Raw genomic sequence first — 11,604 nt, 5'->3', positions numbered from 1 at the left:
TTCTCAATAAATTCCCACCATTACCCATTTGGGGATTTGGGGTTTCCCACCTACCAAAGAGTCATCAAAGAGGAAGAAAGTCCATTTCCCTGATTCCCTAGAGTTGTAGCTGACTGATTCAGTTCCAATCCAAATGGGCTCAGCTTCCAACCTCCTCTAATAAATGTGATTGAATACGTTGGTCCCGTTTGCCTTTATTTCCCCGCCTTTTGACTTGTCCAAACCAGGGCTCTTGAATGCTTTGCACTAACTCAAATTTAATGGTCTTTGGTTCTATAAAACAATCAATCAAAACCCTCTTTACCAAAATCCAAAAAAAAAAAAAAAAAAGAAATCAAAACCCATTTGTAGAGTCCAGCCTCTGCTTTGAGCCTCTCTTTATTTTATTTTGATGTTTCGAGGTGATAGATTCCTTCCATTTCTCTCTCCAAATTACAAAGCTAACTTTGAGATCAGAGTCCCTAACCTCGATATAATCATTATAGACTTTGTTGTTCAATCTTTTGTCTTATGCTAATTACCCTTCTTAATCTCTTCTCTTCCTTAAGACTTTTTCTTATTTCTGTTTTTTTTTTTAATATTTTTAACTTTTCCCTTTCTCTAGGGTTTCTTCAAGCGCTCATATGTACAAAATATACAATAATAAATGGGGTTTAATATAGGAAATTAGGAATAAACGGATGAGATTGCCAATTGACAGTGGCCCACAAAGCAACTTGATCCAGCATCAATCCATCTATACCCATTAATTCGTCTCAGTATTGTTCTCAGTTTATGGATTAGAAAGCCTACCCAAAAGTCAAAACCCAGGAACTAGGAGGTTTTATTTGATCAAATAGATGCAGATTGAAAAAAAAAAAAAAGAAAAAAAAAAACATGAAACACCAGTCGGATAATTCTGACTATCTGACCAAGGGAACTCTAAAACTAAAACAGAGACCAGTCAAATTATATAAAAAATAAAGCCCATTCCAGTAGGATATTTGGCTATAGGCCTATAGACCAGTGTAGCTCCAGTCCACAGTTGCACAATGTAGTGTAGGTTGATAGGTTGGTTAGCAAATCCATGCTCTAAACACTACAAGTCAAGAACTACTGGTCTTTGTTTTTATTTGTTTCTTACTTTTCTTAAGATTAGTTTTTTAAGTACTTTGATTAAATATTAATTGATCGACTGCCCACAATCTTAAACCCTCAGTCAACCATAATATTTTTAAAAACATGAAGTAAAAAAAAAAAAGAACCTCTTAACCCTTTTAATAGAGCCAAAAAAAGATAATTAGATTAATTAAGATTTAGTATTACAAAACAATACACTTTTAAGGACTTCTGAACAAGAGAGAGAGAGAGAGAGATTTTATAGAAAGAAAGAATTGAGATTGTAGATGATAAGTGCATCTAAGGTTCTACAAGAACTTAAGATTATGGGCACTCTGGGTTGTTCCCAGGCCCACCATAGTAGAAGTGTGTGCCCCATTCATTGTTGTAGGAGCTCTTGATGTTGTAACAGTTAGTGTTTTCAGAGAGGGTGGAGATGTCCTGGGCTGAGCTCAGGCTGTTGTCGGCGTCGACGATCTCCAGGTTTCTGAAGTAGCTTGACCGGCCAAACCCTGCCTCTGCGAAATGGCCGGAGCCCATTTGCGTCGATGTGTGCTCACCATTAGTCCGTGTGTTCACTACTTCTCCACCCCATTCCACCATGTTCGCATGATCTGATAGGTGTGTGAACAGCTCCGCTGGCCAGTACCCAACTAGTGTGTTATCACCAAAGCCCATCCACCAGTTCCCTATCTTTGGATCCTGTAGAAGAACAAAATTGAGTTTAGCACAGTAGAATACCACTAAATCTACAATTGGGTCCCATTAGATAGATGCAGCCCAATAAGGCCCAGGCCCATAGCCAAGATACTGTACAATCTTACTCCCAACTCCCAAGGGCCGTTTGGCAAGCTGTCTTCCTAAGCATTCAAGACGCTATAAATCCTAATTTATTTTTGGATGTTGAACTAAGGTTGGATCTGATTTGGAGAAGCCATAGAATTTTCACTTAAACCCTAGAACTTCTCCTAGTCTAACGTTATTTTCTATGAAAGTAACACCATTTCTATGTTAGTAAAATTCTAACATCTCTTTCCTTACCAAATTGTTAGTAAATTTGGTAAGTATGAGTTGATAAAAAACTGAAAACCTTGATTGTTTACATGCAGCGTTCAGTAACATTCCATCGAAAATGGTTACAGTGTTTCCAGAGCACCAGAAATGTTTCAATGGAATGCTACCAACCATCATCTTAGTTTTCTCTAATTCTGTTTCTGTGGAATTAGATGAATTAATTGACCTTCCAAATGAGAATGGTGATGTCATATTGGTTGCCGGAGTACAATGAGACCGGAGAAATGGCCGCTCCGATGGCAATCTTGTTGTTTGTCTGCACAAATCCTGCACAGAGAAGGTTGTAGCACCCCGTCGCTTGGTACGAGTCACTCTGTAGCATTGAAAATGAAGACAATCACACTGATGAAATATTGTGATTAGTGGGCCGTAAGCCCAGATAAACATGGTTCATTAATGGTAGGCCAACCCAACCAGATGTATGATGATTGCACATTAAACCGAACCATTTTTTCGACAGGACCCGCAGGTTGGACCGTTTGATCAGAGGGTGAGCTGTTGGATCTGGGCTCAGTCTAATTCTGTCCCAAGCCAAACCCTTCAAGATCGTTAATAGTGAGCCCTAAAGATTGATCTTCACTGGGCCTGTGTGAGGATTTTGGGCTTGAAGTATGCCAGGCCCATATAGACAACCCATTTAATAAGGAATATTTTACTGATAGGACATCCAACCGTTTTAATCATGGGTGGGGAACTTTAGGATATTAAAAAGAAGAATATAAAAGAACAGTTGGGGAAAAGGTCTACATCATACGGTTGTGATATTCTAAATTGTATTTGTTTATGCATTGGATGGGACCCACAGTTCAGTAGATCAAGTTGAATCTTGATGAAGGCATCTCTTAGTTGGGACAACCAATTCTACGGTGGAGACTATTTTCACACCCAGCACGTATGCCAGATGTCATTTGTGTAACATCTATACATTTGTACTGATAATACACGGAATAAAGTCCTTAGATATTGTTTTTTTTTATGTATAGAAAAATAAAAAGGGGAGGGGGGGAGGGGGAAGATGGAGTTGATGAGGGAGAGATCTGACCGTCCAATATGTGAATAATCTGGGCCTGCTATCCCCGTAAAGCTCCGGACTGACCTGACTAGTAGAGAAGAATCAAAGCTTCAGAAAATATTTAAATATGATTGATTGACTTCAACGAGTTCTTAGTTTCTTACTAATTAATTAAATAATGACGTTGGGTAGAACTGTAGAATTGTAGAAGAAGTACCTGCCAACCAGCTTCTATGCTGTTGAGATCTGGGCCGTCAAAGGATCCAGAAAGAATCCAAATCTGAGAAAGACTAAACTCGTTCACCACTTGGATTGATGGGTCCCACACGTTTATCGTAGCCTTCGCTCCATACAGCTCTTGAGTTGATGATCCCGTGTAGGCGATTGCATGCTGTAAATGTAAAGTAAGTAATTAAACGTACACGAAAAGAAAAGAAATGTTGATCTAGACCCTTAATCCAGTGGTCCCCACTCCTCACAATCCTATTCTATGGGCCTTGCACCATCGTATAACAAGCTTCGACAATTTGAATCCTCCTTACTCCTTAGAATAATAATACTTCACAAAATTACCATTAGCTGCCCCAACCCCCAAGACAAAGTTTAGAAATTGACAAAAATCTGCTTTCTGTTCTGTAGAGTTTCTTACAAAAAACAAAAGAGCCAAAGTCCACCCACTCTCTAAAAACTGTGATGAATAGAAATAGAATGGAAGAAAGTTAAAGTTAGACAGAAGGAGATGAAACTCAGAAACTGGTCTCTTGATTATATATAAATATCCACACAAACTCAAATTAAAAAGACGGTTTCTTCTCTGATTATCTATTTGTCTGTAACCTTCATTCCATTGCAACCATAAATTAACCATCATCTTCTTCTTAATTTGTTTGCTTGGTATTAAGATTACAGAAAGTCTGAGACGAGGAATAGATAGAACACAAATACCTCATGGCCATTGCCACTGACCACATCGGGAGCATCAACGTATCTGTCAAGAGGAAGCCTGCGTATGCGTTGTTTCTTCCCAAAGTGATACAGAGATTTGGCTCTCAATACATCATTCACTGAGCTTCGCCTAATGGGAACCGTTCCCTTGGGACATCTCTCCCCACCTAGATGCCATGTTTGCCATGCACGTCCTGTTCCTTCACTGCCATTAATCTTGTTTCTCATCCCTTCTCCTTCCTTGCTCACTCTCATTCTTGGCATTTCTGGTGGTGCTCTCTGTTACAGACATACGAGCAAACTCATGAGAGAGAGAGAGAGAGAGAGAGAGAGCTAGCTTTAATTCTGTGTACGTACCTGGATCTTGTGATTCTTCAGAAGAGGATGGTCTAAAGCTGGCTGTTTATGTCTGTGAACACAGTCAATGATATCTCCATCTGGGCTCTGAACAAATGAATGAGAAAATGTTGGAACTTCAAAATAAGGTCTACCCAGGAGTCCATAAATCAGAACGAAGGATACCAAAGAACATGAGAGCAATGGAACGGTGATGATGAGAAAACTAACCTCTATGGTTTTAATGGCGGGTTTGTTGATCTTGTCCAAGTGTCTCTGAATTCTTGCGAGTCTCAAGCTCGATACATGTCTAAAATTTGTGTAGTTCAAAGCCAAAACGTCGACTGTAGATCTTTGGAAGAAAACAAGGAGGAAGAGAGCCAAAATAAGAGGTGGGGCTCGCCTCTTCCTTCTGGTTTCGTTATCCATTTCATTCAGTGCCACCAAGAAACTGAGAAGCCTAGATCGCCATTACTGGTAAAACAAATAGCACAAACAAATCAGAGCCCTAGCTCTTAAATTCTTAATAATGCACCAACCCAACAATGGGAACTGGGAACGAACTTGGAAAACGACTGGAATTGAAACAAAGGGAGCCTCTCTCTGTCTCTCTCTCTTCACTCTCCTCTCTCCTCTCTTTTATTGTTCAGATGGGTAGTGGGTGCACGTTAATTAACCTGCGCATAGGTCTTCTGGTTCATCATCATGATGATGGAAGAACATTTACATTTGCATTTGCACCAGCAAGAACAGTAGCTTCAACGCACTATAAAAGCTTGACCTACCCATCTCTACACACCCTTAATTACACCTCTACTCCTTGAATATGCATCTGTCACCAAACAATACGCCATAAATACTTTTGAAACCGCACACACTTTCTTTCTCTGCTCACTGCTGAACTCTTCACTCTTTTCTGTGGGTTTCTTTTATTTATTTCTTAACTTCTTTCTGAAATCTCTATTTGGTACTTCCTTCAAGCATGGTGAAGCATGCTTCCCACCCATCAGGACTTGCTTCAACCATCAGGACACCCAGACCCAGTCATGGCCCACCACCAATCCATCCATATCAGTGCCTCTCAGTTCACTCCCAAAGAACACCATATTATTTCTTTGATGTTTTAAGACAATTATAATATAATATAATTTATTTCTAGGGTTTGGGTGATGAATTTTGAACAGATGGGGAGGCTTCTATTCTCGTTTAGTGTTTTGGGTTACAAGCAATCCCCCTTGATCCTTGCTGTTTTGCTCTCTTCTCCAAGTGTACATTTTGGAATAAAATAATAAAATATTAAATATAAAATAATAGTAAAATATGGAAATAATAAATATGTATAGTTTAATGGGTAAGTTTCTATTCTCGATTCTCGAATGCTTCTTAGCTCATTCAAGGGAAAAAAATGGCTGCCAGTCTCCATTCCTCTCCTGAAGCTCAGCAATTGTCTCTATATGGACTGAAATGACTAAAATGCCCACCACGAAATTTTGGTCTCTTTGTGCAAGTTTCTCGGCCACTAATTTCTCGTATATATTAAACCATTCTAGTGCTTGAATCTTGATTCATTTGGTCTCCTACCTAACAACCCATATTAAATATCAACCCAAGGGCCCGTTTGGATGTCAAATGGAAAGAACATCAAAATGGACAGAAGTGGGAGGAAAAAAAATGACACAAAGCATGCATCTTCCTTTATTAATTCCTTTTTCAATAATACAAAGCAAATAATTAGGACCCCTTTTTTTCAATGTACTATTTTGTCAAACATTCAAGATATATTTTCTTTAAAGAGTTGGGGCAAAATCAAATCCAAATTGTTATTAATACTAATGAACAGATGAAGATAAGAAAGTAAGCCAAGCAAACAGGTCGCAATCACCATACTATAGAGGTCTGAGCTGACTCAAGCCGACCGGAGTTCATCTATTGCCACACCTAGCGGCATAAAAAGCTCAATTCAAGACAAGATGGCTCGAGTCTAGGCAAATTATTGGAAAATAGTATTAACTTAACTATGTTTTTTTGGATGAATTTGGTTCCAGTGCCAATGGAAAATGACGAAATAACAAACACTGAACCCTAATCCTTAGAGTTCTAATGGTCATAGTGTTCCCAAATTTTTGTTGTTTCTTTATATCAATGCATATATGAATATATAAATAACTGAGTTATATAACTATTTTAGTGGTGATAGAGTTATTATTGGCCATATAATTCAGATTCTATATTTAGATCATACAATGGCAATTCAATGAACTGTTATTTGTTAAAGTGATAGTTAAATTGGGGGTCCAACTGGGTCCATGTAATCCATCACGTTCCCCCTCTTCATGCATTTAAAATGGTTTAGGGCCTTAACCCCTTAAGATGATTATGATGTCTTTATCTGTAGAGACTGTTGCTTTATTTCCTCCTAATTTAGTTTAGTGCTTAACCACTGTGGTCAGAAGGTTTTGAGAAAATTATTGTTGACAATTGCAGTCATCAGCATTTATTTAATATGATTTCATTGATTTTAAAACATTTATTGAGATTAATAAAGCTATTAGATATTAAGTCCTTGTCAACTAAATTTGTTTAATTAGTATTATCCAAGTAATATGCAAACAACTTTTGATTTTAAAAGTCATATCAAATACAAAAGACCTGGAGATACTAACAACATCTAATAAATAAATAATTTATGATGAAGATAAGGCCAGTCACCCTTGTTTAGTTCCCTCCACTCTTCAACTAACTTATCAATCAATGTCAGATAAAATTGTTGCCTAACCAACTACCCTTGAAAGATCATAAAGAAAAAAGCTCAGTTTAGGATCTGGGGTTCTTGATTCAGAGGAAAAGCTTCTTCAAGTTAGAACATTTATTAAGGGTTGTTTGGAAAGGCTTTTGGGAGCAAAGGGTCCATGTAGGAGTACTGGGACACATTCAGTCTATTTGATCTATCTCACTTTTAGGGATTTGAAAAGGTGGGTCCCATCCTCTCACACGTGCAACATCAATTAATTAAAGAGGGTTCTTTTTTTTGTATATCTTCGAGGACAATAAACAGCTCTTAGGGTATCCTAAGCAAGGCTTACATATGTAGCTCGATACTTTGAAAAAAAGTTTTAGATGATAGGATGTATCATCAAAGGGTCATTTTTGTCAATGCACAGCCATTTGATCTGGCTTTAAAGGCAAGGAGTTGTCGTGAATAGTGACTCTTTCCTAAACCAAATTTCAACCCGAAGGATCATCAGGAACCAGATCCATTTATTATTTACTCCCTAAGACAAAGAAATCACAGATGAGATTTACTGAGATAGCCCTAGAAAGGACTACTCCCCATTCATTGTTAAATGAAGAGCAGTTCAGTCATTAAGTGCACAAAAGGTAGGTCTTGATTGAAGCTTACAAGTCTCCTACTCTTTGCTGCCAAGTGTGTCCGCTTTTTGTGGTTGCTGCTTTTTTATTTATTTACTCATTCTTTGTCTTAACGGGTAAGGTAAGTTTATTTCCTCCTCTCTCTCTCTCTAAGTTTCAAGGGTTGGTATGTGGTTCTGGGAAGATCAAGTTCCTACCTACCACAGAGATTCTAGAGAAAATGTTATATATTTATGTATGGTTGAGCTTACCAGCAACCCCAATCTGATAGGACTGGCTGGGCAGGTGGGTTGACGGGTCATATTGGGTCAAGAATTTTCATTTCTAAGAGTAGAGGCCAGACCTAAGAGATGGATTCCTCATTCCTATGTGTGTAGATGTATTTATATGCCTTAGACTAGTAAGAATGAAAGATAAAAGAAAATCTGCCCAGATAAGATGTCTTCACTGGTGGTTAACTAATCTAAATTTAGATTTGATTTATTTAGGATCTGGGGTTCTATTAACTGATATAAAAAACTGGTGGTTAATCGAGTCGACCTGTATATATATATTTATATATATTTTTTATATATGTTTTATATTATCTATATATTATAAATGAATATATATGTATTATATATAAATATATATTTATAATATAATATTACATATATATATTTATAGTTTTTTATTAAATTTATATATATTTATTTATAATATAGACAATAAAAATAAAACACCAAAAAAACTGACAAACCAAACCAATCAACCGGTTAATCGATCTGTTTCAGCTTTGTTTTCGATTACTGGTTTTTAAAAACTGGTACTACCAGTACAGTTTGGAAAATTGACCCACAGTTTAGAACTGAACCATGAGAACCCCTAAGTGAACAGTTAGAGATGGTTCATACCCATCCCATTGAACCAACCACATCCACCTATTTATAACCCAACTATTTTTTTAGTGGGTTGGAAACGGGTTGAAACACTTACCTGTTGGGTGATTTGGGTCAACCTAAATGAATTGGGTTGAGTTGGGTTGTGAATACATGGATTAACCTCTAATAATACAAGTGTAAGTTGCCTACCTATTTTTTAATTAATTCCAATTGTCCCTTTTGTTAAATTCAAATAACTCATTGAGTTAATTCATGATTATTGTAAAAAATTCTCAATTCATAAAATTAATGCATTAATTTTTGTTAATTACTAGAAATAATTATTAACTGAAACCATTAATGCCTAGCATTAGTCCAACCTGTAATCAATTGTCGTAATAAATTCCAAGTGGAGTTTAACACAAACACAGATCAACCCATATTCGATCCGAATTAGCCTGAACCTGAACATAATCAAATGGTTCAGTGGTCCAATTCAGTTCAGTCCGGTTTCAAACAACCATGTTATAAGTCTTAATAGAATCAACCGGTCTGGTCTAGTCATTTTTTACACTTCTAACAAATCTGATTGTTTGGTTCAACAACTAACAGTTCTGGTTGGCTGGTTCAACCACGGGTTGAATTCCCATTGTCCTTCCACCTTAAATTCATTGGCTATTCCATTAACTTTCTTTGGTTAAGGCAGCATTCTTTATTTTTTAAGGACTTATTTTCTTTTTGCAGCTAAAACGCCTATATGAACACTGAGTTTTTAATTGTAAAAAAGGAGAAAAGTACTTAAAATAAGAAATTCCAAATGCAGCCTAATTCTACTTAAATTCTCCAAGACATTTTTACTATTAAGCCATGTCTAACTAATTAAGTTGTTAAAACTTGGTCATTTTTATGAAACTGAAGTTGTTACAAGGTTAATGGGTTAAGGTGGAATCTGGTTGAATCCAACACATTCTACTTTATTTAAATGGTTTTTTTTTTTCGCTCCAAGGGGCTACACAACCGGGGGGTAGCCCATCCCCCCAACCCTGGGTTTTCTCAGTTTGGCCCAATTAGAAGGGGTCAAAGACAGAGTGACCTTAGCCTTTCTATTCTACAATGAAGCTTGAAATTTTAGAGGCATATATTTGATTTGTCATTTAAGCGCTCAAGTAAAGATTTATTGATATGGGAAGCTATGTGAGATCCTGTAAAGGGCCCCTTGTAAGGGTGTTGTTTAGCCATTGAATTGGTGTCAGATTTTGCAGTCCCTATACAAGGTGGACATGGGTATGTAAAAAGTACATACATACATTCAATTCTGACGACAGAATAGAAATTTTAAAGGGGAAACCTCATTGAGAGGCCTTACACAGTTGATCAGGTAAACAACTGGATCTTTTTTGGTTGATTGGTCCAACACAAATCAGGTGTTGGATTAGTTCCAGGGGTAGGGATATGCTTGCTACCAACAAAACGCTCCCAATACTGTCCCAACTCATCTACTAGTTGGGTAACTTGGTGAGCTTTTCTGGACGACCACAGAACCTTACACATGGCAAATTAGTTTGGAGCTTAAAAGGAGTCTTTGGTTCTGTATTCATAGAAAAATTTAAGAAGAGAACACTTTGCTGTGTGTGCAAGACAAGCCTATATTAAATTGAATAGCTAATTTTAGATGTGAGAATTACCAAAGCAAGGTGGAGTATATGTTTGATTTGGATGGGATTGAACATGTTCTCAATCTAATAGGCCCCCGTATTTGTTGGATGGTCTACATACTCCAAGATCCTCTTCTTCAAAGAAATTGGCCTGTTGGTGTGGGGAACAAGATCTGACCAGTGTCCAGTGAACCTTTATAAACCAAAAAAATCCATATATCTCCCATAAACTTTCCATTAAATACTAGTCTAAAACTAACCCTTAGTTTTATCATAATCCTTGAATATTCCCTCAAAGGACCCTACCATTAACATTGCCAGAATGGAAGAAACATTGATGGCATAAAAGGTGAAGGTAAGTTGTGGTTTGTGCTGTCATGTCAGTCAATTGGAGTGAGGGGGGTAGGTATTAGTGATCGTTCAAATAGAGCTGCAAAGGTGCAAATGTTATTAGTTTTCTGAATTCAAATTCAAAATCGACCCAAATTCAAATTGTTATATATACATATATATATATATATATATATATATATATATATATATATAATTCAATCTATTCATGATATATCATATAAAATGGACTAATGCACTTTTAATTAATTTTTCTAAAAACATATTATTTTGATAATTTTAGTATGATTTATTAATGACATTCGATATTCAAATGCAGTCCAATCGAAATCCAATGGATAATATCCAATTAAGATGCGAATTTTAACAAATCAAATCTGGATCAAGGTATATACAATTCAATCTGACTCATTTGCAGCCCTACTTTAAAAAATATAAGGAGTGGTTTCAGTACTTGTTAGAAACCCTCAAGGGAGGTTTAATGATATTTCCCTTATTCATAAGCATCTTTTTGTAAGATATTCTTATTACATTCTGAATTTCAGATCAAAACTGCTCATGTGTATCGGCCGATTGGCTGATAAGTATCAATACTTTAAACCTTGGTACATTTCAGATTAAGCTTTCAAACTAGAACACCGAATTATGTAAAAATATTGTGAAGCCAGAAATGAACTTTTGTGAACTAATGATGTTAGCCACTTGGCCTTATGAAAAAAGACTTTGTGAACTAGACATCTGGCTTCCCTACCATAGCTTAAACGAAACATGGTTAATTCTCTAGGCTGCATTATCAGATCGGGACATCCATTCAACTTTATAAACTGATAAATGTGATGGGGTAAGGGAAGGAGTGAATAAATTATAAATATAAAGAATATATAACAGCGTGGGACCCTGGATG

At 36.7% G+C, this 11,604-nt stretch overlaps 1 protein-coding gene across 1 annotated transcript; it reads right to left on the bottom strand.

The window, feature by feature from the left end:
* Window positions 1–1,254: 1,254 nt before the first annotated feature.
* Window positions 1,255–5,367, bottom strand: LOC104587627 (protein neprosin-like). The gene is made up of 7 exons (XM_010245313.3): window positions 4,697–5,367; window positions 4,487–4,573; window positions 4,130–4,408; window positions 3,402–3,575; window positions 3,215–3,268; window positions 2,339–2,485; window positions 1,255–1,800 (listed from the first exon to the last, which is right to left on the bottom strand). Exons 1-7 carry the CDS (start codon window positions 4,892–4,894, stop codon window positions 1,423–1,425), a joined length of 1,317 nt encoding a protein of 438 aa, XP_010243615.1. The 5' UTR covers window positions 4,895–5,367; the 3' UTR covers window positions 1,255–1,422.
* Between the last annotated feature and the right edge of the window lie 6,237 nt (window positions 5,368–11,604).

Source organism: Nelumbo nucifera, chromosome 1 (assembly GCF_055504915.1).
Source record: "Nelumbo nucifera cultivar China Antique chromosome 1, China Antique-T2T, whole genome shotgun sequence".
NCBI lineage: Eukaryota > Viridiplantae > Streptophyta > Magnoliopsida > Proteales > Nelumbonaceae > Nelumbo > Nelumbo nucifera.
Note: the sequence above shows the minus strand (reverse complement) of the source record. Positions and strands in the feature narration are given on the sequence as shown.

What these genes read in the sequence shown, in the direction of transcription:
- LOC104587627 (XM_010245313.3), bottom strand. Translation starts at nt 4,894, where the DNA reads ATGGATAACGAAACCAGAAGGAAGAGGCGAGCCCCACCTCTTATTTTG. An exon ending in CCGCCATTAAAACCATAGAG is followed by an intron (nt 4,574 to 4,696) that starts GTTAGTTTTCTC and finishes TCATTTGTTCAG; the next exon opens with AGCCCAGATGGAGATATCAT. An exon ending in TGAAGAATCACAAGATCCAG is followed by an intron (nt 4,409 to 4,486) that starts GTACGTACACAG and finishes TGTCTGTAACAG; the next exon opens with AGAGCACCACCAGAAATGCC.